Here is a 27,583-nt window from a genome sequence, read left to right as displayed (position 1 = left end):
TAACGGTACAATCTGTAATAATACCCAACAGAAATAACTGTGGAGAAAACCTTATCTTTTCTTAAATATCTTCTGCATATTCCACCAAATTTTAATCCAAAAAACTTTAACTTTTTTGCAAGTCCACCATATATCTCTCAAACCACTTATCCTCAGGGCAAACTCCATGTCTCTGTATTGTATCATTACCACATCATCGTCAATCTTATCCATTTTATTCTCTGTTTCAGACATTTTAGCCTCCAATCTCAGATTATTTTGATTTACTTCTTCCACAAGTTCATCCAAACGCTCCATACAAGCTGCCAGCCCCTGAAATGCCAATAAAATGTCCTCTCGTATTTCCTTATTTTTCTCATCAATAAGCTCTGCCATTTGCTTAGATATTTGCTCAGATTGACTTTTTAAAGCATCTTGTAAAGCATCTTGTAGATCTTTTAATGTCAATGCAGGTGTAGGTGCTGCAGGGGGTGGCATCAAAGTCTGTAGTACAGATTGTTGCTGAATTGGTGATGCGCCCGCACTTCTCGAAGTAGAAACTCTGGGTGGTTTAGAAGCCATTTTAACACCCAATTAACTTTCGTTTCTCACTTTCACTTTTCCACCCAAATTGCAACTTTATTACTTCCCAGTCAAAGATCCAAATCTTCAAATCACTTTTAAACCAATTTCAAATATTTTGCACAAACTCACTTAATAACCCAATTTCTTCTTTCCACTCAGTCTTTCATTTTGTTTTATTTCCCTTGTCCTTTTGATCTTCACCGTTCTCTCTGGCAATTCACTCCTGGGCCATCTTCCTTCCTTTTAAAGTACACCGGAGTTAAAGATCATATACTTCCTATTTCAATATTCTCCTTTACAGCTCTGCTGTAAGTAATCCAAAGTACGATATTGATTGCAGGGATGGTTGCAGCGTCCTGCTCTGTTCCAAAACCTTAGAACAGAGGAGTCCCCGAGTCCGGAGCTGATTTAGGCTCCAAGGGAGCTCTCACCCTTCAACCCCCAGAATAATAATTCTTGGGGTCTAGGGGAGCTCTACCCTACCTGAATGCTCACCCTCCCCTCTTCTCCCGAGGGGGGGTTCCAAACCGCAAAACAGCTGATTGTCGCTGTTTTCACGATTCAACGGAAAACAACGGGGCTGACAGTCGAAACAACCACCATCGACGGAGCCTTGCCACCCAGAAGTCGGAACACATTATTTATTTCAATGTAAATAGCTCCTTTTTCAAAGAAAGAAGCTCTCATCAGACATATGCAAAGAAAGAAGAGAAACTGGGGTGAATTAGCTAGCTTTTCCTCCCTCTTGCCGTTGTTGCTATTCTTGTGTGACTTACAACAATGAATTTTCAGCTCCTAAATTTCCCTGAAGCATGTACAGATTGAGGAACAGTGATTGCAGACAGGAAATACCTGTAAATGGAAGATGACCAAAGTAGTAAAGATAAAAGTCGTAGGGCAGGAAAATTTGTCCCTGCTCTAATATGCTTTTGTTTAAAATTATCCTGCTTTCTGGATTTGGCAATATAGAATATTATAATGCCTTCAATGAAATATAAAATAAACTATATTTAGGAACCACCCAACCTCATCTATCCACAGGCCATGAACAGTATAAGACGACCATAATGAAGTATCAAGTGGCAATGAGTGTTTTAAATTCCTAAGTTGTAATAAAATTGGCTTTTCTCAGAGAAGGTTTCCACAAAAGAATGCCATAACAAAAGTCCCTCTTCCTAGGTAATACTAAATTAATATTTGTAAGTGGTTGCATAATCAGAAGAGCCTCTGCCTCAACTAATGAAGGCAGATCGGTATCAAACGGCTTTTTCTCACATTGATTCTGTGATTGTTTTGGGCCCTTGTAAGTTAAGATCCTCTAAAAATAAAATGAAGCTCTTCCTTTGTGGATACATGGATGCATAATACAGAAGCAAGAAGATTTGGAGAAGACCAAGTCTTGGAAAATGGATAAAATAAAGGATGTTAGTTAAGTAACTTAGCTTGTGATACATTGTTACAAACATGAGCTTACAAGTATTCAAAGAAACAGTTACTGACAGACAATTTTGCAATCTGTTGTTCATTGAATCATTAAAAAGTAAAATATCTTGGAGTTAGTTTGCAGATTATTATCCTAATTCTGTGCTTGACAATTTTAAAATGAACTTCAAATCAGAATTCCCCAGCCAGCAAGCTGGCTAAAGAATCCTGGGAGCTGAAGTCCACACATTTTAAAGTAGCTGAGTTTGAAAAACACTACCTTAACTGATCTCTGGTTAAACTATCCCTGCTTAAGAATGATGTTTTCACCCATTATTTAAAAGGCAAAGAATACTGGAAGTTGAAATCTTCATAAAGGTGTAACTAAAGAGGTTTAACATGGGTTACTTACAGTATATGTCCATTTGAATGGGAGATTGCAATGTAGAATATGGAATCCAGCAATGACGTCTTCAGAAATACACTTAAAAATAATGTCTCTAGATTAAGTAGCTAAACAACATTACTAAGAGTAGCTTTTGCAGAAAGAAGCAAAAGGACTCAGACTAGCATCAACAAGATGTAAATCATGCTCCTTTTCTGCATGCAATGTAATGTAATGCAATATGTATGCCCAAAAGGTCCCTTCATGGATTACTGCCTTGTCGTGGCGAAGGGGCTTGCGTAATTCAATGAAGCTATGAGCTATGCCGTGCAGGGCCACCCAAGAAAGACAGGTCATAGCAGAGAGTTCTGACAAAATGTGATCCACTGGAGAAGGAAATGGCAACCCACTCCAGTATCTTTGCCATGAAAACCCTATGGACAATACCAAAAGGCAAAACGATATGACGCTGGAAGATGAGCCCCTCAGGTTGGAAGGTGTCCAATATGCTACTGGGGAAGAGCAGAGGGCTAGTACTAGTAGCGCCAGAAAGAATGAAGCAACTGGGCCAAAGCCAAAAGGACGCTCAGCTGTGGATGTATCTGGTGGTGAAAGGAAAGTCCGATGCTGTAAAGATTTTTTCTTCATAGCAACCTGGAATGTAAGATCCATGAATCAAGGCATGCTGGACGTGGTCAAACGAGATGACAAGACTGAACATCAACATCTTAGGTATCAGCGAACTAAAATGGACAGGAATGGGTGAATTTAATTCAGATGACCATTAGGTATACTACTGCGGGCAAGAATCCCTCAGAAGAAATGGAGTAGCCTTCATAGTCAATAAAAGAGTAGGAAAAGCAATACAGGGATAAAATCCGCAAAATGACAGAATGATCTCAGTTCGAATCCAAGGGAAACCATTCAATATCACAGTAGTCCAAGTCTATGCCCCAACCACCGGTGCTGAAGAGGATGAAATTGACCGGTTCTATGAAGCCCTACAGCACCTTATAGAACTAACACCTAAAAATGATGTCCTTATCATCATGGGGGATTGGAATGCTAAAGTAGGAAGCCAAAAGATAACCGGAATAACAGACAAGTTTGGCCTTGCAGTACAAAATGAAGCAGGGCACAGGCTGATAGAATTTTGTCAAGAGAATACGATGGTCATAGCAAACACTCTTTTCCAACAACCCAAGAGACGGCTCTACACATGGACATCACCAGACGGTCAACACAGAAATCAGACTGATTATGTGCTCTGCAACCAAAGATGGAGAAGCTCTATACAGTCAGTAAAAACAAGACCATGAGCTTCTCATTGCAAAGTTTAGGCTTAAACTGAAGAAAGTAGGGGAAAGCACTAGGCCACTCAGGTAGGAATTAAATCATATCCCTGTTGAATATACAGTAGAGGTGACAAATAGATTTAAGGAATTAGATCTGATAGAGAGAGTGCCTGAAGAACTATGGACAGAGGTTTGCAACACTGTACAAGAGGTAGCAACTAAAACCATCCCAAAGAAAAAGAAATGCAAGAATGTAAAATGGCTGTCTGAGGAAGCTTTGCAAATAGATGAGGAAAGAAGGGAAGCGAAAGGCAAGGGAGAAAAAGAAAGATACGCCCAATTGAATGCAGAATTCCAGAGAATAGCTAGAAGAGATAAGAATGCCTTCTTAAATGAACAGTGCAAAGAAATAGAAGAAAACAATAGAATAGGGAGGACCAGAGATCTCTTCAAGAAAACTGGAGAGATGAAGGGAATGTTTCATATAAAAATGGGCATGATAAAGGACCAAAATGGCAGGGACCTAACAGAGGCAGAAGAGATTAAGAAGAGGTGGCAAAATTACACAGAAGAACTATACAAGAACGAGCTTAACGTCCCTGATAACCACAATGAGGTGGTCACTGACCTCGAGCCAGACATCCTAGAATGTGAAGTGAAGTGGGCCTTTGAAAAGCTGAGCAACAACAAAGCTAGTGGAGGTGACAGTATTCCAGCTGAGCTATTCAAAATCTTAAAAGATGATGCAGTAAAAGTGCTACACTCAATTTGCCAGCAATTTTTGAAAATCAACAGTGGCCACAGGATTGGAAAAGATCAGTTTACATTCCAATTCCAAAGTGCCGAAGAATGTTGAAACTATCGCACCATTGCACTCATTTCTCATGCTAGTAAAGTTATGCTTAAAATCCTACAAGCTAGACTCCAGCAGTATGTGGATCGAGAATTACCAGAAGTACAGGCAGGATTTCGAAGAGGCAAAGGAACGAGAGATCAAATTGCCAACATACGCTGGATCATGGAGAAAGCTAGGGAGTTCCAGAAAAACATCTACTTCTGCTTCATTGACTATGCTAAAGCCTTTCATTGTGTGGATCACAACAAACTGGCAAGTTCTTAAACAGATGGGAGTACCAGACCATCTTATTTGTCTCTTGAGAAACCTATATGCGGGTCAAGAAGCAACAGTGAGAACTGGACACGGAAGCACTGATTGCTTCAAAATTGGGAAAGGAGTCCGGCAAGGCTGTATACTGTCGCCCTGCCTATTTAACTTATATGCAGAGCACATCATGAGAAAGGCAGGGTTAGATGAATCAAAAGTTGGAATTAAGATTGCCGGGAGAAATATCAACAACCTAAGATATGCAGATGATATCACTCTAATGGCAGAAAGTGAAGAAGAACTAAAGAGCCTCTTGTTGTGGGTGAAGAAGGAGAGTGCAAAACTTGGGTTGAAACTTAACATTAAGAAAACCAAGATCATGGCATCCGGCCCTCTCAATTCCTGGCAAATAGATGGGGAAGAAATGGAGGTAGTGACAGATTTTATTTTCCTGGGCTCCAAGATCACCGCAAATGGGGACTGCAGCCAAGAAATTAAAAGACGCTTGCTCCTGGGGAGGAAAGCCATGGCAAATCTAGACAGCATTCTAAAAAGCAGAGACATCACCCTGTCAACAAAAGCACGTATAGTCAAGGCTATAGTCTTCCCAGTTGCAATGTATGGCAGTGAAAGTTGGACCATAAGAAAGGCTGAGCACCAAAGAATTGAGGCCTTTGAACTATGGTGCTGGAGAAGACTCCTGCGAGTCCCTTGGACTGCAAGGTGATCAAACCGGTCAGTCCTAGAGGAGATCAACCCTGACTGCTCTTTAGAAGGCCAGATCCTGAAGTTGAAACTCAAATACTTTGGCCACCTAATGAGAAGGAAGGACTCACTGGAGAAGAGCCTAATGCTGGGAAAGATTGAGGGCAATAGAAGAAGGGGACGACAGAGAATGAGGTGGATGGATGGAGTCACTGAAGCAGTAGGCGTGAGCCTAAATGGACTCCAGAAGATGGTATAGGACAGGAAGGCCCGGAGGAACGTTGTCCATGGGGTCATGATGGGTTGGACATGACTTCGCAGCTAACAATAACAACAACATGCCCAAAAGGAGCAGGGTAACTCAAAACCCTAGTGGTCACAAGAACATTCAGCACTCTACTATTCTGGCAGATACCGATATATGGAAATACGTATTTATGTATGTATGTATTTCATGACATTGCACTTATACCCTTTGCTTTTCAATTTTCAGCTGCCATAGATAGTGTCTCCCCCCCCATGCTGCCTTCATAGCAGCAACCTTTGTGAGAGAGGATTGAATTTCCATCTTCCCAAATCAACATTCTAACCATTGAAATGTGTTCAAATATTAGTAGCTCGGGTTGCCCTTTGAATTGTGCGCTCTGACAGATGAGCACAATTCAAAGCGCTCTGAAGATGTCCCACCACCTCACCCTGAATGGAGACCAAACGTTTGCAGCCAAATCGCCAAGCTCGGAGATCAAACCAATGGCCTATTCTAATCATTCCACTGGACTGATATTTGCTAGAAATCATACACAATAATCGGTTCTTTAAATGCAACTACTGCTAACCAAATCCTAAATGCAGGTAATAGTCAATAACAGTATCTGAACATGAAGATCAGTTTAATCTACAGGGAGAAACAATGAAGCAATCTTTGATTGGCTGTCGCCAACAAGCTTCCAAAAATAAGATTTATCATATTATCTTTAACAGCTAATTGATTTACCCTTTATAGTTTCCATTTAGAATTTGTGAGGTTCTATCGACTTTATAAGTGTACAGTTAAGGTTTTAGTGTCCCCACCAACCCATGCGCTCACGGTCCCCAGTGCATGAGAATTATCTGTCCAGTTGTAACTATATATGACAAATGCAGCTGTGCAGAGTCAATCCAATCCCCATTGGGCTGAATAGAATATGATAATCGTACAGGAAAGATTGCAAAAATGTTACTGTTTGTACAGCTACATATTTTACATGTAAATCACACCACATAGAGATTGCAACCAGGTGAGATCAAGAGGTGAGGCTGAGTAGCATGTTTCCAGCCCATACGTACAATAAAATAACTCCTTGTTTCCTAGTTCTTTGTTTAGTTTTCCCAAGTATTTCTGCCATTATCAGTCACGATCCATTTAGCATTTGGATTCTATTAAAGAGTCAAAATTGTTTTCTTATTTTGAATTTTATAAACATTCTATGGAATGACATATTAAGAGCAGATAAATTGTTTAGATATCAAGTACAAGTTACCTCTTACATGCCCTGGGACAGAGACATTTAGCTGATGTGATACAGGAAGGGAACCATATGAGAATTATTAATACCAATTTTTAGATCATTAGTTGGATAAATCTCTGTCTTGTTCATAATATGTTAGATACCTAAAGGTTCATGGTTATTCGGTGACTCATTCTCCTGGCTAGGAAGAAGTACAGCACTGTGTTCTTATGTGTGGGTTGTTTGGTGTGCTAGCAAGTCTGATCTTTGTATATTTGGCATTTGCATTTGACGCACATTTTTTGACTACTGAAACTTCAACTTAAGTCCTAAATCAGAACTTCCTGGAAGGGTAGAGAGGAATTTGCTTCTCATATTTGACATGGGGTGCTAGTAAGCTCTCAGAAACCTTGTATGAACTGAAGGTTCAATATATATGAAGATCAGAACAGTATTCGTCAAAAGAACATGCGTAATGAAAAAAAGGCTATTAAAAGGTTATGCAAATATCTGGAAACTAATTTTAATGTTTTTAAAAAATGTATTTTCAACCATAGACTCTGACACTGATACTTGTTCAGTTTTACCCTAACATGCACACACATTCATACATACAGTATTCTTCTGAGTATTTTCTTTAGTACTGGGTGCTTGTTCAGAGGTCATAATAAAACAGACCTTCAAGAGGCTAACAAATAAAAAGTACAAGTGTACACATTAGGACATGCTTCTGGGTTTTTGTCAAATAAGTCATTTGATGCCTGCAACAGATTGTGCTAGAAAAAAAATCAAATTTTTGTTCCAAAGGCAAATTCTGCAACTGAAATTATGCAAATCTGTGCACCTGCTTATTTAATTTAAGCAGCTTAGGTAATTACAAATAAAGCCCAGCCATGGAGAGAGTATCAGTTTTGTTGTTGATTCTCCTGTTCATGGGCAATTCTTCTCTATTCTCTATTTTCCTTAGGAAAAAGAAAGAGGTCATTGCCTCCATCATATCACTGTTCTTTTTTAAGCATGGTCAGACAGGTGGGGTAGGGAAATACTTTCTTAAACATTACGGTTTAAGGTGTAGCAGTCTGCTCTTATCGATATATTCAAATATATTTTTTCCTACTTGCAAAATATGTCTTGCTATGCTACAGCAGAGAAAAGTAGGAAAATGGAAAAAATATCTGAGATGAATGAGAGAAATTACAGTTGTTATTTTCTTCAAGTGAAGAGGAACTAAAGAGCCTCTTGTTGCGAGTGAAGAAGGAGAGTGCAAAACTTGGGTTGAAACTAAACATTAAGAAAACCAAGATCATGGCATCTGGCCCTCTCAATTCCTGGCAAATAGATGGGGAAGAAATGGAGGTAGTGACAGATTTTATTTTCCTGGGCTCCAAGATCACTGCAGATGGGGACTGTAGCCAAGAAATTAAAAGACGCTTGCTCCTGGGGAGGAAAGCCATGGCAAATCTAGAGAGCACACTAAAAAGCAGAGACATCACCCTGTCAACAAAAGTGTGTATAGTCAAGGCTATGGTCTTCCCAGTTGCAAGGTATGGCAGTGAAAGCTGGACCATAAGAAAGGCTGAGCGCCAAAGAATTGAGGCCTTTGAACTATGGTGCTGGAGAAGACTCCTGCGAGTCCCTTGGACTGCAAGGCGATCAAACCAGTCAGTCCTAGAGGAGATCAACCCTGACCGCTCTTTAGAAGGCCAGATCCTGAAGCTGAAACTCAAATACTTTGGCCACCTAATGAGAAGGAAGGACTCACTGGAGAAGAGCCTAATGCTGGGAAAGATTGAGGGCAAGAGAAGAAGGGGACAACAGAGAATGAGGTGGCTGGATGGAGTCACTGAAGCAGTAGGCGTGAGCTTAAATGGACTCCAGAAGATGGTAGAGGACAGGAAGGCCTGGAGGAACATTGTCCATAGGGTCGCGATGGGTTGGACACGACTTCGCATCTAACAACAACAACAGCAACAACAACAATTTTCTTCAAGACTTGAGTAAACTCAATGGAAGGAATTAAGATTAGAGAAAGGCTATAATAGTAAAAGACCTTTAAATGAGGACCCAGATTGTTGGGGGCAATAAGCTGACTTTGTAATAATGCCGCTTGGGGTGGGGGGCGAAAGCCCTAATAAGCAGGCATATTCATAGAATGAAGGCTATTGCTAAGCACTTTTGATTTGTGCTTATATTGTAAGCCGCCCTGAGTCTTCGGAGAAGGGCGGGATATAAATGGGATTAAAATAAAAAATAAATAAATGTTACGATGGTGTACTGAATAATCCAGATTTTTGCAGCCCAAATATAGGCTTCAATCATGGAGATTATCAATCATCCAGGTCATGGTTGTTTCAAAGGTGCTTTTCAAAAGCCAAACTGGACCTTCTTGGTTTTTTCCTTGAAAACATTTTGCTTCTTATACAAAAAGAACTGACGAAGCTTCTTGGATGAGAACCGAAACATTTTCAAGGGGAACAAAACAAAGTCCAGTTGCCTTTTGGAAAACACATTTGGGACAAGTTTATATCATGACATTTTTCTCTGATTAGTACCTCTATCTCAGATTTAGAAATGGCATCGGAAATACTGCAACTATGGAGTCACCATCATACAAGGAACTGTTTAAATTAAAAGCCACAAAGTGTCTGGCAATTTCAATTTACCAAGATTACAAAACAGATTGGATCCTCCAAGGTTCCCTACTACATATCCCACTAGACTATTTAACAGGAAATGTATGTGGTAGTAATGGTAAATGAACCATTTTATTTCACAGCAGTCTGGTGTTTCATGAGAAAATGCCCATTAAGACCATTGCTTCAACTGTAATTTCCCTACAATTATGAAGACTTTAAAGTTAATGTAGCATGAATATTGTCTATTTAAGTTAAACTGGCTGCCTATTATTTATCATGGTGACATTAGTAAGCTTTATTAGAGCTGACATACAGTGGCTGTCTTTTTAAGTCATGGATCTTTACAGCATTTTACATTCCTACCCATAACAGCAGAACAAGCATAAGACAAGCCTAAGCGCAATGGAAGTCTTTGCCTGAGTGCACCTTATATAAGTCATTAAAATAATTACATGATACAAAGACTACCTAGAGCAGGGGTGTCAAACTGCCAGCCCGTGGGCCGGATGCGTCACACGGAAGCCACACTCACCCCATTGCCGGCAATGGCAAAACAGTTCCGATATGTTGCACGACCTAGAGTTAAAGGGCTTTGGTGGAAGAGTTAAATGTTTAGATGGCTGAACTAAAATAATAGAAGATTAGCAAAGGATGTTTTAACTAAATCTTGGGAACCATCTCTGCAATACAGGCATACCCCTTACTTTTCTAGTGAACCTAATTATGGTTCTAGATCCTGTTATGTATTAGTTAAGATTCTCTCTCTCTCTCTCTCTTTCTCTTTCTCTCTCTCTCTCCCCTCCCACCTTTGCAATATATTACCCCTCTTCTAATACATTCCTCAGAACTTCTGGGCAAGAATGCCAAAGGACATAAATCAGAAGATGTTCTTGGAGGTAAGAAGCCTACCACCAATCATGTCAAAACCAGAATTCAGTGATCTTCCTTCAATGTACACCCATGGCACTAAAGTTTTAAACTCTGCTCACATGGCATATCAAAGGCTTTCTTCACAGATGTGCCCATAAAGAAGATGATGTATATACATACTTGTTTTATAATAAAACAACTTGTCTGCTCAGAAAAAGAAAATGTGGAGGAGCAGGTAATTTGCAGTCCCTCCCTCCCCCCACCTATCTTTTGTATTTTGTAGAGTCTTCAAAGCAGAAGCATCTGCAGGGGGACTAAGAAAGTCAAAATGATTGTAGCAATGATTAAAGACCCAACCCTCACAATGCACACAATGCAGGCAGAAAGAAGTGAGATTTCATTTACCGGTATGTGATCGTGATTACCATCTTGAATTTTCTGAGCTCTCTTGCCCGCCATACCAAATTCATAAAAAGTACTGATGTAATAGACAATGTTTTACATCACTTTGATTGGTAAACCAGTGAAAAAAGTTGCATGAGCCTGCAACAGACATAGGTTCAAGCAAAAAACAACCCAAATTAAATAATCAAAATCTCAAATTTTACTCTCTTGTGAAAATTCCTGCCCATATAGATGAGGTCAAATCCCTACTCACTGAAACCTAATGTCAACAGAAAGTAATACATGTGTAGCCCAAGACTATCCCTGAAAAATTTCCCATCTTTCAGTGGTAGTTCTCTACTTTAAGGGAAAATTGAAGCCATCAAAAATATAATAAGCTTAATATCAGTTTATGATCCCTATGTTAGTGTAATCTTGCATGTAAAGTGAGAATGAGTAATATGGGAGTCAAAAATATACTTCTTAATAAGAGTGTTTAAATATCCTGAATTTTGTTTGACAGTTTTTTAAAAAAAACTTTATAGGAAGTGGCTCATGTTACATTCTCACATTCTATTGACTCCATTTATAAAAATCCTTTATAAGTGGTCCCCAACTTTTCTGGCTTAGCGGCCTGGTGAAGGGGGAAGGGGATGGTTTTGTGTGCACTCAAGCACGTGCAAATCCATTTACGCAAGTGGCACCCTTGAGCATGAGCGCCTGTCACTCATGCCAATGGAGCTTCGCATGTGAGCATGAGTGCCTACTGCTTGCGCAAGTGGAGCTGCACATGCATGCTCAGTTATCCACCATTTCCATGGCCCAGTTCTATACAGGCTGCAGCCCAGTAGTGGGCTGGGGCCTGAGGGCTGGGGACCCCTGTCCTATATAAACTGACCAGCTACCCAGTTAACTTTCTATAAGATTTCTTTGCAGTATCTTAGGTTTGAAAAAATTACTTAAGTATTTCCATTCAAAATGAATATACTGTATAATAAGATAGGAGGGCCTGCAATGGTTGCTTATGGTTTTGTTTTATCTTCTATTTTTTGTATAACATTGCAAGTCACACATTCTGGGTTGGGTGGCTATATAAATGCTAAAATAAATAAATAAATAAAATGCAACAGTACTTACGAGCTATTCTAACCACAAAGCAAATGCGATTTGAGGAAATGTCAAGATGGCAGGAAGGTTAGCATTACACATCAAGCTATTAGTCAATAAAATAAAGTGTCCCTATCTGGGCTTAGTATACAAACTGAAATTACTTCAGAATCTTGATTTAAAAAGTAAAGTACAATGCCAGCTGGAAGATATCATTTAATGTACTATTACTTCTTATAATTAATTATGATTCTTAATTAAGTTATTTGAATGTATTTCTGTGGCAGGCTAGCATAAAACAAATAGCATAAAAATCAGTGCATAAGAGAAGGAGGAGTAAGATGTTGTATAAATGAAAATGAACAAAGAATTAAAAATATAAAACCAGGGAATACAGTAAGTCCAAATGCTACAAGTAGTTCATCCAGATAACTATTGAAAAATATATAAGAAATAGCAGATTCTAACATAATAATTTAGTATTACCTTATCTTGTAATGAGTGTGGTACTGGCTGTAGCCTACTAAGATTTGATTGGGATTATTGCAATCCCAATCAACCAGAAATGAGATAATAACAAGATAAAACATGGTATCATTGGAATAAAATATGAAAATTTAAGAGAGAGAGAGAGAGAGAGAGAGAGAGAGAGAGAGAGAGAGAGAGGGAGGGAGGGAGAGGAGAGCCTAGCAGGACTCAGCATCATTTCACCTGTAGAAGTTATTTGCATTTGACCATAGCTTGGACACAGAATTGAATTACACTGTCTGGAATCCCACCCACCCCTTTTTTTTCTGGTCAACTACAGAAAAACTAAGATCATCAGCCTTTGTCTTGTCTGGATATTGTCAGGGCTGGCTCCAGGCTATAACAGAGTAGGCGCCAAATTTCAAGGGGTGTCAAAATTGGAAAGACTGAAAAACACAATAAAAAATGAAAGGAAACAATGGTGCACTCGTGAGCCCACATGCCCCACTTGAGGATTAAATATAATTTTGCAGAATTGTTGCCATATGACAACAATGGGTGATGATGTAACTTGTATAAGTAGAGTGAAAATGTCTGAGGAAAGAAAAAAAAATTGTCTGGCTTGAAAATTCTAAATGTAAAGCTCAAAAACCTGAAGGAAAAAAACAACAACACAAGGGCATTTTAAAAAAAACTTAGCAAAAACAGAAAATAAATCAAAACATAGGGAACTCAAGAATGTGACTTTGCGTAGAACACCAAAATTTCTGTAATCAGCTCTGCATATGACTAGTCCTCATTTAATGACCATAATTGGGACTGGCAAATGAAGCGGATGCTAAGTGAAACTGGGACCGTATTTATGATCTTACTGCAGCTTTACTTTGCTTTTCAGACAATGCAAAAGTCATAAATGCAAGGATTGGTCACAACATTATTTTTCATCACAGTCATAAAATGAGGCAATCATTAAGTAAGGACTACATGTATTATTTTATGAATAGGAAAATATATGTATTACAGAGTTCTCTATAAAAAAGGCAGTGTAGTAACACACAACACAAAGTTTCGGTTTTCCCCAATTCTTAATTATATTTTCACTATAGTAAAGGTAAATGTAAAGGTTCCCCCGCACATGCGTGCTAGTCGTTTCCGACTATAGGGGCCAGTACTCATCTCTGTTTCAAAGCCGAAGAGCAGCGCTTGTCTGAGGACGTCTCCGTGGTCATGTGGCCGGCATGACTAGACGCCAAAGGCACACGGAACACTGTTACCTTCCCACCGTAGTGGTCCCTATTTTTCTACTTGATTTTTTACGTGCTTTTGAACTGCTAGTGTTATGTATCCAGATGCAGGTAGCTGCATAGCAACAGCCACCAGGGGGCGTTGGCCTGGACGGTTTTGGCGGGAAACCTAGTTTCAGTGGGAAACCTAGGGCCAACCCCATTGGCTGGTAGCCTACCTGGCTAGGTATTTAAGGAGGCCAGGTAGCCCTTGTTTTCCAGTATATACCCCCCTCACAATAAAGAGCTGAACACGTACTCTGGCTGGCGTCTCTTCCTTGTGTCGGACCCACTACATTACAGTGGCGACAAAGGTGGGATCCTGCTGACAGAAGAGCTGAAGTCACTAGGGGAACGCACTGCGTGCTGAAGGGAAAGAGGAACGTTTTTTCCTTCTTCCCCAATGCGACCGCCAGCCACCGCGAGGGACCCGAGACCGGCCCTGGCCACCGCAACAAGCAACTGAACCACATGCCGCAGAACCGACGGAAGGGCGATGGCAAGAACAGGGAAACCCCACGAGTTCGACACCCGCCACCCGGAGAAGTGGGCCCGATATCTGTCGCATGCTGAGCTGTATATGAGGTTCAACCAAATCTCGGAGGATGGCTCAAAGGGGGCAGCCCTGCTCTGCACAGGCAGACCCGCACTCCTTGAGGTTGCCGCAAACCTGTTTGCCCGGAAGCCATTGAAACCGTCTCTTACCGGGACCTTGTTGCCAAGCTCAATGCAAACTTCCGACCCCGTTTGTCCAAGCTAGCTTCGAGGTCGCAGTTTGAGAAGAGGGACCAGCGTCCCGACGAGTCCAGGGCCGACTACATCACCACCCTGCGAGAAGCCGCCGTGCCTGCAAGTTTTCAAACCTGGAGGAGCAGCTACGCGACAGGCTGGTTTGCGGCCTACGAGACACGAAGCTGCAAGAGCGGCTGTTCGCCAAAGACAAAGTCTTGCTCCAGGAGGCCCAGGACGCCATCCTGGCCCACGAAGCGGCCTGCGGGGCTGTCCAGGTGGTCCAGGAGTCCAGAGCCGGCAGCCAGATGGCCAGCATCCACCAGCAGGTCGCCTCAGCCGAGGACGAGGAAGACGAACAGAGCATCGACATTCTCCAGTGGAAGTCGACCCCCAACCATTGAGGCAGACTCCCGGACAAGCCCAAGCCGGCAAACAACAACAATTTGCAGAAGTGTGCAGGCTGCGGCGGAAACCATGTGCGCAGCCTCTGCAAGTTCCGGTTGGCCACGTGTCGGGCCTGCAAGAAAACAGACCACATAGCCACAGTCTGTAGTAGCCGCCACCCCCGAGAAGAGATCCACGAGCTGCACCCAGAGGAATCGCCGTTAAAAGGTACCGGGGCCCTGATTCAAGTACGAATTGGCTATGTTGAGAGCCAGCTGGCCATCCACCACACGGGTAGCTGCCAGCTGCTCAAATCAAAAATTAAAATAACAATCCGCTTGCAGGGTGTCCCCTACAGCATGGAGCTTGACTCCGGATCAGCGGTCTCCATCATTTCGGACGAGACCCTTAACTATATTAACAGCCGGAACAAGCAGTGGATTCAATTACGGCCCTCAAATTTAGCCCTGACCGACTTCCAAAACTCGCTGGTCAATGTAAAGGGGGAGGCCACCGTTTCCGTGGGGTTTAAGAGTCACGAAGAGCACCTGGAGGTCGTAGTAGTAGAGGGCCGGAGAGCCAGTCTAGTCGGCTTAGACTGGTTTGAGGCCCTGGGAATCACAGTCTCCGGGATCCACCGGATCCAGGGGGAATCCATCGAGGCCATCTGCAAGGAGTTTGCAGATGTCTTCAATGGAAAGCTGGGTAGGTACACAGGGCCCCCCATCTCATTCAAGTTAAACCCAAATCCCCCATTAGGGTCAGGCTTCAGAGAGTCCCCTTCATCCTCAAGCACAAGATCGAGTGCGAACTGGACAAGCTGGTGGCCCAGGGAGTCTTAGAGCCCGTAGATGGGGGAGAGTGGGAGACCCCGATAGTCACTCCACTAAAGGCCAACGGGGAGGTGAGGATGTGTGCTGACTACAAGTGTTCAGTGAACCGCGCCCTAAACCCGCACGCTTACCTGGTCCCCACGGTCAGCCACATTCTCGCTTCCCTCCAAGGCGGTGCCATATTTGCAAGGCTCGATCTTGCGCAGGCGTACCAACAGCTCACGGTTACCAGGGCAACAGCTGACACTCAGATGAAAGTGACTCACAGGGGAGCGTTCAGGGTAAATAGGCTGCAGTTTGGAATCAGCGTAGCTCCAGGCATCTTTCAGGAGATCATGGAGAAAACTCTCAGGGGCATTCCAGGAGTCTGCCCTTATTTTTATGACGTCCTGATTGCAGGAGCATCAGCAGAAGAGCTGTCAGGTAGGCTGAGGGAGGTGCTATCCAGGCTGTGCACTGCTGGCCTCAAACTGAAGAGGGAAAAGTGTAGCATTGGTGTTCCTTCCACTGAGTTTCTGGGATTCAGGGTAGATGCCAAAGGGATCCACCCCACAGAGTCCAAGGTAAGGGCACTCAAACTGGCACCCACACCCAAGAACAAGGCAGAGCTACAGGCATTCCTGGGCCTGCTCAACTTCTATCACACCTTCCTGCCCCACAAGGCAGCCATTGCAGAACCACTTCACAGGTTATAGGACAAGAAGGCAGCATGGGTCTGGACTTCCGTCCACGATCAAAGTTTCAGAGCTTTAAAAGCACTACTGTCTGACAAGTCCACAGTAACACACTTCATCGAAACAAAGCCCATATGCATCATGTGCGATGCATCCCCTTTTGGCGTGGGCACAGTACTAAGTCACCTCGAGCCTAATGGGGCTCAAGTTCCAATAGCCTACTATTCCAGGACGCTGTCTGGAGCAGAGAGGAACTATGCCCAAATAGATAGGGAAGACCTGGCAATCATGGCAGGGATTAAGAAGTTGCACGATTATCTGTACAGCAGGGAGTTCACCGTCTACACAGACCACAAACCACTCCTAGGCCTGTTCACAACGGACAAGCAGACCCCCAAATACTATCTCCCAGAATGCTCCGGTGGTCCATCTTCCTTGCAGCTTACAATTGCAAGCTGGTGCACAAGCCAGGGAAGGAGATGGGCCACGCAGACGGCCAAAGTAGGCTACACATAGACACCACTGAACCAGACCCGGCACCAGCAACACAGATCCTAGCTCTGCAGGAACTACCAGAATGCCCAGTACATGCCAAGGACATTGCAACCAGCACAGCCTCTGACAACATCATGAGCAGGGTACACTCATGGGTTTGCACTGGGTGGCAGGACAAGTCCCCGGGGCCCGGATTCCAGGCCTACTTCGCCAGGCAACACGAGCTCTCCACGCACCAGGGTTGCCTCCTTTCGGGAAGCAGGGTCATCATTCCCACAGCAGTCGGGGCCAGGGTACTGGAATCCTTACATGAGGGACATCCGGGGGTGGTTAGGATGAAGGCACTGGCCAGAAGCTACCTCTGGTGGCCAGGGCTGGACAAGGACATTGAGGAACGGGTCAAGGCCTGTTACACATGCCAGAGATCCAGGCCAGAAATGCCCCACGCCCCAGTACACAGGTGGGAGGCCACACACACACCCTGGTCCCGCATTCACATCGACTATGCGGGGCCTTTCCAGGGTCAACTGTTCTTAGTGGTAGTGGACAGCCACTCTAAGTGGCTGGAGGTAGTCCCTGTTCCCAACATGACCTCAGCAAGGACAATCCAGGTGCTTATGGCCCTCTTTGCCACATACGGCTTCCCCGATGTAATTGTGTCTGATAATGGGCCTCAGTTTAACGCTAATGATTTCCAGGCATTCTTGAAGGCGAATTGGATTAGACACGCCACCTCTGTGCCTTTCCACCCATTGACTAATGGGCAAGCTGAACAGATGGTAAGGACGACCAAGGACGCACTGTGGCGCATCATCAGCAAGGACTGGCATCACAGACTGGCAAAATTTCTGCTCGCCCAACACACCACACCGTGCGTTGCCACCGGGAAGAGCCCAGCAGAACTATGATGGGGACGGTGCCTCATCACCAAGCTTGACCGTTTGCACCCTGACCGAGTGGCAGCGGAGACAGACAGGCCCGCATCACACAGGGTACTCAATGTGGGGGACCTGGTTTGGGCAAGGAACTACGGGGCAGGGGATCCATGGATTCCAGGGATCGTGGTTGAAAAAACTGGGCCTCTCTCTTACATCATGGGGGTGGAGGGGGATCGCCACATAAGGCGACATATCGACCAGCTCAGAGGAAGGGTCCCTGAGTGCACCACCCACGGCCAACGGGATAGCCACACCCCAAGGGAGGCCAGACCATCCAGAAATGACTCAGAACCGGAACGAGAGGAGGACAGCCTCCTGCAACAGACTCTGCAGCAGTGGCAGGGCACCATAGTAGGCGGGAATCCGACAGCCGGACTCAACCCTGCACAGGGGCATCACAAGCCAGATGTTTCAGTTCAGGGTGAAGCCACACCCAGACGGTCCACCAGTCCCCACAGGACACCAGCATACTTAGCGGACTATGTTTGCAAGTAACCACACAGTAGCTGCATATGTAGTGGCACACATTGTATATAGTTATGCATGTACATAGTTGTAAGATGGTTCTTCTCTAAGGGGGGAGGGGTGTTATGTATCCAGATGCAGGCAGCTGCATAGCAACAGCCACCAGGGGGCGTTGGCCTGGACGGTTTTGGCGGGAAACCAAGTTTTGGCGGGAAACCTAGGGCCAACCCCATTGGCTGGTCGCCTACCTGGCTAGGTATTTAAGGAGGCCAGGTAGCCCTTGTTCTCCAGTACGCACCCCCCTCACAATAAAGAGCTGAACACGTACTCCGGCTGGCGTCTCTTCCTTGCGTCGGACCCACTTCATTACAGCTAGGTTGGCAGAAGCTGGGATGAGTAACACTATACAATTAGTTAATTGAGGTCTCCTAATGATATTAACATCCAAATTAAAATCTGAAATATTAAAACAATGGAAATAATAAAAAGGAATTATAATCAATATTTAATATGTTTAACAATAGGATATGTTGTGTCTTTTTAAAAACCTAAGAAGGGTTTAGCAAGAAATGCATTCTAATGAACCACAAAGGCTAATAAGAAAGTTTGACCTCTGAGTTACCACAGGATGAACCTGTTCCCTCATCATTTTTGTGGTATAACCTTCTCAATGATCTTTATGCTGTAATCTATTGGATTCACACAACATGCCTATTCAAGTTTGAACTACACTGCAATAGGCTATCTGCAAATAACTTACCTTATGTGCAACCAGAATTTGAAAATTATATTTAACACAGCACAGTACCTGAGCAAAATGGTTCAGCTGAGATCGGCATATTTGAGACTGATTGGGGTAGATTGTAGGGTGTGAGAGTGAGATATAAATTTATCATATTTTATCTATCTACATATTAAATTGCTGTATTTGATTCTAATTTCATTTTAAAAATGTATTTTATCCCAATTTAATTTTAAATTGTTGTATTTTAACCAATTCCATTTTAAATTGTTTTTACTGCATTTTAGTATGATGTATGTTTGGAACTGTGCACCTTGATATGATCTATGGGCAAATCAATAAATAAATTAATAATAATTAATTATATTCTGTTAACTTCAGGAGATCCTACCCTGTCCCTCTAGACCCAACTTCCTCTTCAAAGAGCTCAGCCCTAATCATTTTCTTCTGTCCAATCTTCTCCATGGAGAAACCTCCCTCCCACTATCCCCAGGAAAAAGGGAAATATTTTGCTGAAACAATATTTGCTGACCCAACTGCCTGCCTTCTTTCCATGAAGGCTGAATTTTAAGCTGGATCTTTTGGATTCTTTCTTCCCAAGGAAAACCAAAGCTTATAAAGATAGCCCTCGACGTATGACCGTGATTGAGCATGACATTTCTGTTGCTAAATGAGACAGTTGTTAAGTGAGTTTTGCCCCGTTTACAACTTTTCTTGCGATATTTGTTAAGTGAACCTCTGCAATTGTTAAATTAGTAACATCATCGTTAAGTACATCTGGCTTCCCCATTGACTTTGCTTGTCAGAAGGTCACCAAAGGTGCCTATGGAGATTCTCAGTCACCCAGGTCACGGTTGTCCCAAAGGTGCTTTGTTCAAAAGGCAACTAGACTTGATACCATCTATCTCCTATTTACAACACAGTCCTTTCAGCAGTTCCAAGAAGGTTCCACTCCCATTTGCACTATTCAGGTGACCCTGAGGGCACAGATAAACCTCCAAGTGGCCTCAATGACACTCAGAAGGAGTGCTAACGACCAGATGACTGCAAGGAATATAAATCTGTCCAGCCTCCACCACTTAGTCAGAACTGAAGAAGCTTCTTGGATGAGAAGTGAAACATTTTCAAGGAAAAGCAAAGTCCAGTTGCCTTTTGAAAAATGCACCTTTGGGTTACAAAGGTAATCGTGTGACTCTGGGACACTGTAATGGGGTCATAACTATGAGTCAATTGTGTCTGTATTTTGAGTATGTGACCACGGGGGTGCTGCAACAGTCAAAACTGAAAAACGGTCACAAGTCACTTTTTTCAATGCTGCTGTAACTATATATATTTGTCTGTCTGTGTGTGTGTGTGTGTGTGTGTGTGTGTAAACATTCTTTTCTCTGATAAAGTTTCTCTTTACTGGACCTTTTTAGTTTCAGGCAGGTTATTTTTTTTCTTCCCACAGTTTAATGAAAATGAACATTCTTAATATGTGTGCATCCCCAGAGATTGTTTTTCCTAAGGAACAAAGCATCTGAAACAACTTTCCCCAGAGTTTGTAGGTGGGTAAAGGCGCACTGGCATTTTGACTCATGTGCTACAGAAATCAGCAGTACCTGCGTTATCCTGTCCAGAAGTTATGTAATGAGCTGTGTGGGAGCCCTTTGTGGGTGGCGGAATCAAAAGCTGTAAAGACAAATAGTTGTAAGAAAAAGTCTTCCTACTAATTGTGTGACAATCAATAAGTAAGCCATTGTTTGTTTTGGATGCCTGGCGTCTTCTTTAGTGTTGTTCATCTATAACTTTGGCATTTATCAAATAAAATATGGTGTGAATTAATTTACCCAAACTGATGTCACTTCAGCTCTTGCTTCTTTTTCTTATGGTTTCTTTCTTTCTTTTTCTAGGGAGAGATTTTTTTAAAAAAAATAGAGTGGTTAAGAAATACAAAATACTTCCCTCTCTTTCTCTATCCCTTCTCTCCTTTCACTACCATATCATATGCATTAAATCACAATGAGTTGTAAAACTGCTTCTCACCATAAAAAAACAAACAAACCACATTCATAGTCTGGTTATACTGAGAAACAATTATTATCCCAAGTTAATAAAAAATCATCATCAACAACAACATCATCATCATGCAAAGGATTGAAGGACAAATAGTGATTCTTCAGTGCCCACATCCCCTGCAGAAGCCTATTGGACTGACTTCAGAGTGACTTCAACTTTAGTAAGCTGTTAGTATTTTCTACTGGATCCATGCAAGAGAGAACTATGGCTGAACCATTAAACTTTCAACCTTCTTCACCATTATGAAAGTTCTTCTGGGCATTGTGGTTCAACTCAATACATTTACCACTATAATAAATTATAAAGTTCTATACTTTCCTGACTTCTGGATGACTTGTAACTGGTTTATGGTGATGATGGTGTTGGTGTGAAAAGTGTGCATTGCTGGGCCAAAAAGTGTAAAGCCAGTAAAACAAGATGAACTGAACTACGTGATCAAGAGATCACAACCTGTGACAGTGTCAGTTTTCCCTGGCTCGGCTTGGGGGTCTCACAGGCATCCTGCCATAAAAAGAAGAAGGGGAAGGATGAAAGGAGGAAGAAGGGGAAAGGAGGAAAAGGCCATAAAGCGTTGTGTGCATATGATAGGAAATTGGGAGGGGGGGAATAACAGGTGAGAAGGACCAGAGCAGCCAGATCCTGTTTGTACCAGGATCCCACAGCCAGGCATCCTGAGAAATATGCAGATTACCCCCAAAACACCTCAGAGTTCTCAAAAGCTCTTGGCGAGCTCTGGATGGCTGGAAATGGACTGGTCATGAGGGGAGGGATGGGCTGTGGGCAAACCTACACCTTATTTTTGCATTCAACAAGCATGGTAATTTCAGAGCTGGCTTGACTTTACTGCAATCAACACTCTTAGTAAAAAAAACCACTTTGCTTTACCCAAAATGGAGTCAAAGGCTCCATCCCTTTCCTAAGGGATCAGATTGGGGCAGGTCTGACAGACAGCCCCTAATGTCTTTCACACGAGAAAGGCTGATGAACTGATTAAAGACAATCAGCAAATCACTTCGAGAAAAATTGCTTTCAAGCTTGGCATTTTACAGGAACATATGGGTCATATTGCTGGTGTCCTTCAATATTGGAAGTGTTCCTCTCATAATGACAGCAGAGATGAAGGCTTCAAGAGTTGATATTTGCCAGCAATTGTTGTCACACGCAATTATTGACAATGAGATTGAGAAAGTTCTTCGCAGCACTGTGACAGCAGATCCTGAAAATCCTGGCATCACTATCAGCTCAGAGCACTATACTGCAACACTGAAACTTTGAAACAATAATGAAGCAGAATTTGGGGATTTTTTTTATTTTATTTTTTTGCAACATGGCAGTGCTAGGCCTCATACCTCATGAACCATCCAAAAAGTACCCATGACGTTGGAGGTCACTATCCAGGTCCATCTGCCAAATGTACAAACTTTCTGTCATGGGTCTTCAACCTTTTCCCATAATTGAAGAAATACATTTGTGAGCATCTGTTCAGCTCAAACGAGGAAGTGGGAAGGACTTCAGAACCTGGTTGAAGAGACAAAGTGTAGAGTATTTTTGAAACAGCTATAAGAAGCGTATCCATTGTTGATAGAAGTATGTACAGTGAATGGCAGAGATTATGTGAAAGATAAAGCACAGGTAATGAAAGAACTGTTTTCAAGGATTATTTTCCTCTTTCTTTTCTTAAAATATTGATTTTTTAAAATAAAGTTATAGAGGTGGTAGCATTATTTTCCATTCAACTCTTGATTTTTAGGTATACACATTTAGTTGATATGGCCATTTTTAACAGTAACAAATGAGAACCAAATATATAGCCAAAGGCAAAGTTAATTTCCAAAGATATGCCAATAGCAAAGATTACCGCATATCTATTCCATGTCCAAGGATGGATTTCAGAAGGCTCAACAACTTGGATGGGAAAAGAACATTACAGCTTTATTTTCACTAACTTAAATTTAGCTTGTCTTGTTATTGATATAATGAATTACATATATCACTACATTATATATTGGTTAGCTTTTAATATTTTGATGGGTGTATTTCAACATAATTCTTTTGTCATACAATTTATATCTAGGTATTTGATTTCATGCATTTAAATAGAGAAGCAGTTTAGTTTAGTGGTTAAGACACTGGACTAGAGGATAGGAGACTATGAGTTCTAATCCCACCTTAGTCATGAAAGCCAACTTGGGCAACTTTGAGCCAGTTGCTCCCTCTCAGCCTGCCTCACAGGGTTGTAGTTGTGGGGAAAATAGGAGGAGGAAGATGTGTTGGAAGGTGTGTTGAGTTATTGAGTTATTTGTAAAATTATAAATAAAATATTTCTGAGAAGGTTTCCACAGACTCTCAAAGGAGTCCATGGAACAAAATGATTAAGAACCATGACCTAGAAGATATTGTGAAACACCTTGAACAATACTTTGTGCCAGGACACGTCTTGAAATATCTGTGCAAGCAAGCAAGGTACACACAGAAGCAGCTTCTTACACAGAGAAGCAGCTCTCTATCATATTGACCATGTAAGGATCTTGTTTTAGGAGAAGTCCTCCTGCCGGCTTCCATTAATAAACAGGCTTCTCTGTATTTAATCCATTGATTGATCTGAACAATAATCATGTGTGGCAGAATGCACAAGAGTGGCACCTATGGCTCTCAAAACTGAAATGGATATGATACTTTTGTACCAGCTTGCTGTCGATGTCTGCATATTATTTTGTGCCTTGTCATCTTATTCCTATTCTTCAGGGGGGGGAAAAATCACTTCTCCCAAGGCAAACATTTCAAGCTCTTTTCTCCAGGGTTTCATTTAGAATGACAAAGTCTAGCAAAGCAACGTCAGAGGAGCCCCATTTCCTTTCAGATTGGTTTGTGATTATGCAAGGAGCAAAATGTTATATTTTAACCAAAATGGGTGAAGTCAGAGTGGATGTTTGTCAATGTGTCACAGTTTTGTTGCTGTCAAAAAACATACAGCTTTTCATCTCCGTTTTTTTTTTCAAGGAACACAGGCTTTTAGTGTGTTCATTCTGTTTTAAAATGCAGGCTAATCCTTTGGGCTCCTCTTAACTCTTCTTCCTCCTTAGGGCAAACCAGCTTGAGATCTGTTTCCTACATCATTCCTCTCACTATTTTCTCTGACTCATTGTTTTCCAAGCAGCAACCTTTTCCAGAGTGATCAAAGGGAGCTTAAAAAAATGTGGTGGTGTATATAATTGAAATATGATCCTTCATTTTGTTTACTTACCAAATAAAATGTCTGGTCCCCTCCCCCTTTCTGGTTATTAATCTATCCATTTCCCCTCCCCTTCACGCAAAGAAATAAACAAAAGTGCTGCAATTGTGGTCTACTGCAGCTGGTGGCAAAATTATCAATAGACCTCAAAATCTGATCTATAGCCTGGTTCTGTGGCTGTGACTAGAAATTTAAGGATATGATTCAAAGAAACTAATTCATGAGGGTAGAATTGTCCCTGTTTCCTCACCCTCTCTGTGCCAAAAAGGATCCCTTCCAAGCTGAAATGTAAACCATGGAAATTTTAAGAGAAGTTTCAGTTGCATTTGGAAACTAGATGAGAATCAGTACCTTATCTGAATCTATAAGCTACAGTATTTATTCTAGAAACTGATTATCAAAGAATAATGTTTAAAGAAAAGAATGTCAATATTAGGAAGAAAACTGAAGGATTTTTTTCCTGCAAAGCAAAACATAGCGATATTTATTATACTGCTAACTCAACATGCTTTGAGGCTATCTGTTACATATCCATACATCAACTTTTTTTAATTTACATATATAAAAATATCTTTCTTAATTGCAGTCCTCAGACCCCCCCAGAGACAATTATTTCAAACTTCTAATCTCATTTTTTAGAATGTTAAGAAATATTTTAGAACATAGTTAAGAAGAAATAATGAAAAGAAAAATAGAGATTTAAACCATAAGATTGAATAGCTTTCAAATTAATGCTAAATGTTGCACATTAAATCTCTTATTTCAATTTAGAACATTCAGAACACTGTTACTTCAGAACATTATTACAATCAAGGCAATATGAAATAACTACACTTGTCAGTGTACTATAACTCATAAGTCAAAAAGAATACAGATTTCTATCAGCAGTTCCATATCTGTTTATAAAATGGTGACTTGTGACTTGTAGAAATCACCCAAGATCTTTTTAGAACCTTCAAATAAGCTTGAAAAGTGAATTAGATGCTCATTTTTAAACTAAGTTGTCAACTCAGATAAAGTCATTTTGAATCATTGATTCAGAATAAGGTGCATTTGAATATACAAGAATGGATATCAAATTGTCAGATCACTAACTCTATATATCACATTTGATCTGAAGATTCATTCTGAATGAGTGATTCAGATGAAGCCTTTCAGATCACTGTTATACAACCCTAGTGATATGGATATCCCAGATTGCAAAAGAAACTAGAAGAGTGGTTGGAAACATGGAATTAAATTCAGTAAATGTTGAACAACATCAGTCAACAACAAGACCATGCAAAGACATTATTGCTATCCCATATTCTCTCTGTCATCAAAGCATGCATTAAAATGCTCAGGGATTGGAGATTTGATGGACTGGGACAACTTACCACAGAATAACCCACCACAGCCAACTCACCACAGGACAACTTTCTCTGGAACAATTTAACAATTCAATTATTTAAAAAATAAAAATATGTTAATGTTTTTTCATTCACATTTCATTCTGTCCCTCCTTTTGCATCCTTTCTTTAATGATTCCATTCTACCATTACTTTGATATTAGTGTAATTCTTGTCCTACAGCTATTTGTCCCACAAGTTGGCTGTGGTGAGTTCACTCATGGTGAGTTGGCCACAGCAAGTTGGCCATGGCAAGTTGGGTGTGGCTTATATGAATAATAGCCATTAAGCAGGAGATCATCAACAGTCCAATTCTCTTGCACCAATATAATATCCTTACTTTTCAGAGGATCAGAGTGATTAAGGCCTCTAAATTGATACCACCTAGCTATATTCCATGACATGATGTTTAAAGTGTTTTTCTTGCACTGGCCTTCATAAAGTCAGTTCAAGTTCTCCATAGAGGCACTTGTTGGAGGATAGTTATAATAATTGTTTTTTGATGCATTAGATTGAGTAGTTGTTGTCAATGCTTCTTTTAAATCATCCAGTCCATGTGTATTGTTAGCTTGCTTAGGATCTGGCAATATATCGTTAAAGTCTATCAACATTTCTTCTGGCACACCCTCAGCAAAATCAGTGACTGTAGGTAACTCTGTTTGTGGATCACTTCTCTCTTTTCTCAAGGTCAATTCAGCTTCCCGTGCTTCAAACTTATCAGTATGAGATCTGTTGCCACTTGGATTTAAAGCAATAGTTCCCTCATGGAGAGACTGAACTAGGAGTGGGCACAGGTTCCCTGAGCAGAAGACACATATTGGAAATATTGAAAAACTGCTCAGGAAGTGCTTCATTCTAAAAAGCATTGGGGGAATTATGGACTGCTTGAAGGATAACAAAATTTGCATACATTGCCTTCTTGCTGGCAACCACTCTGCATATAATAAATCAATCTGAGTATACTCACAGAGGAGCAGCTGGCTCAGAGACTGCCTAACAGCTTTTCTATCATTCAAAAGTCCTCTTTTCCTTCTGTTGTTGTAGATTTGCAAGGTGACCTGGTTGGTCTGTAAACTGAAGTTATAATGGTCACCTCTAGAACTATCTGAGTGTTGTTTTCTTTGTGATATTCTTTCCTCTCTCATTTATAGAAGGGAGAGAGGGGCCTATTCTAGTTTACAGTTCTGCATTATCCACCCCATGTCTATCATTATGTGTCTTCCTGGGTCCTTTCGCAATGTTTGTTTGTCTGCTGACAAACTTTGCAAAAGACTCTTTCAAGCAGTCAACCTTATTTGTGACAATTGATAAAAGTTCGTAGATAGAATTTACTATTTTAGCTGTGAGCAAACATTGTCTGGAAAAGAGATCTGTTTCATTCTGCCTTACTAAGTTTGTTAATATCCCATCCTGTGCAGGAAAAGCGGGTGCTGAATTCCAGGGAGGGGAGCTATTTTCTGTGAGAGAAACAGAAAGTTCTATATGTTGTTTGCTTTCAAGTTCATTTTGTAAATCCCATTCCAATGAGTAACATACAGATGAGTTACTTACTTGGAGCAGACTGTCTATTTGCAGCAAAATCTTCCATTTTCTGCTGCTTCAGTGGCTTGAAAGAACTCTGTGCTGCCGAGTGAACATGCTGTCTTTTTCTCCTTTTCCCCATTCTTGGTAATCCTGGCTTGTAGAGTTGTTAAAATGTAGGTAAAACAATAGTAGCCTCTCCAGTATATATCCTTTATAAAAAGTCTTTGACTATTATAAAAAGTCAAACAAGGGTTAAAACAGATTTTATAATAGGTTAAAAATGGGTTAAAATAGGTTAAAAATGGGTTAAAAGTAGGTTAAAATGCAGTGTTAAAAAGGGTTAAAAAGTTAAAATGAAAATAAAATAAAATAAAGCTTTTACTTTTGGAGGACTTCTTTACAGCCTT

At 41.4% G+C, this 27,583-nt stretch overlaps 1 protein-coding gene across 1 annotated transcript in view; it reads left to right on the top strand.

Annotated features, from left to right (window-relative positions):
- Positions 1–22,307, top strand: part of KIF18A (kinesin family member 18A) — a gene marked incomplete at both ends in the record, with an annotated part of 72,838 nt that extends 50,531 nt beyond the window's left edge. The window contains one exon of the mRNA XM_083349684.1: positions 22,082–22,307. Within this exon, the coding sequence (XP_083205810.1) occupies positions 22,082–22,307 (226 nt within the window). The remainder of the gene's footprint in view (positions 1–22,081) is intronic.
- Between the last annotated feature and the right edge of the window lie 5,276 nt (positions 22,308–27,583).

This window comes from Vipera ursinii (genome assembly GCF_947247035.1).
Source record: "Vipera ursinii genome assembly, chromosome: 1".
Lineage (NCBI taxonomy): Eukaryota > Metazoa > Chordata > Lepidosauria > Squamata > Viperidae > Vipera > Vipera ursinii.
The sequence above is the reverse complement of the archived record's forward strand: the minus strand, read 5'-3'. Positions and strand labels throughout refer to the sequence as shown.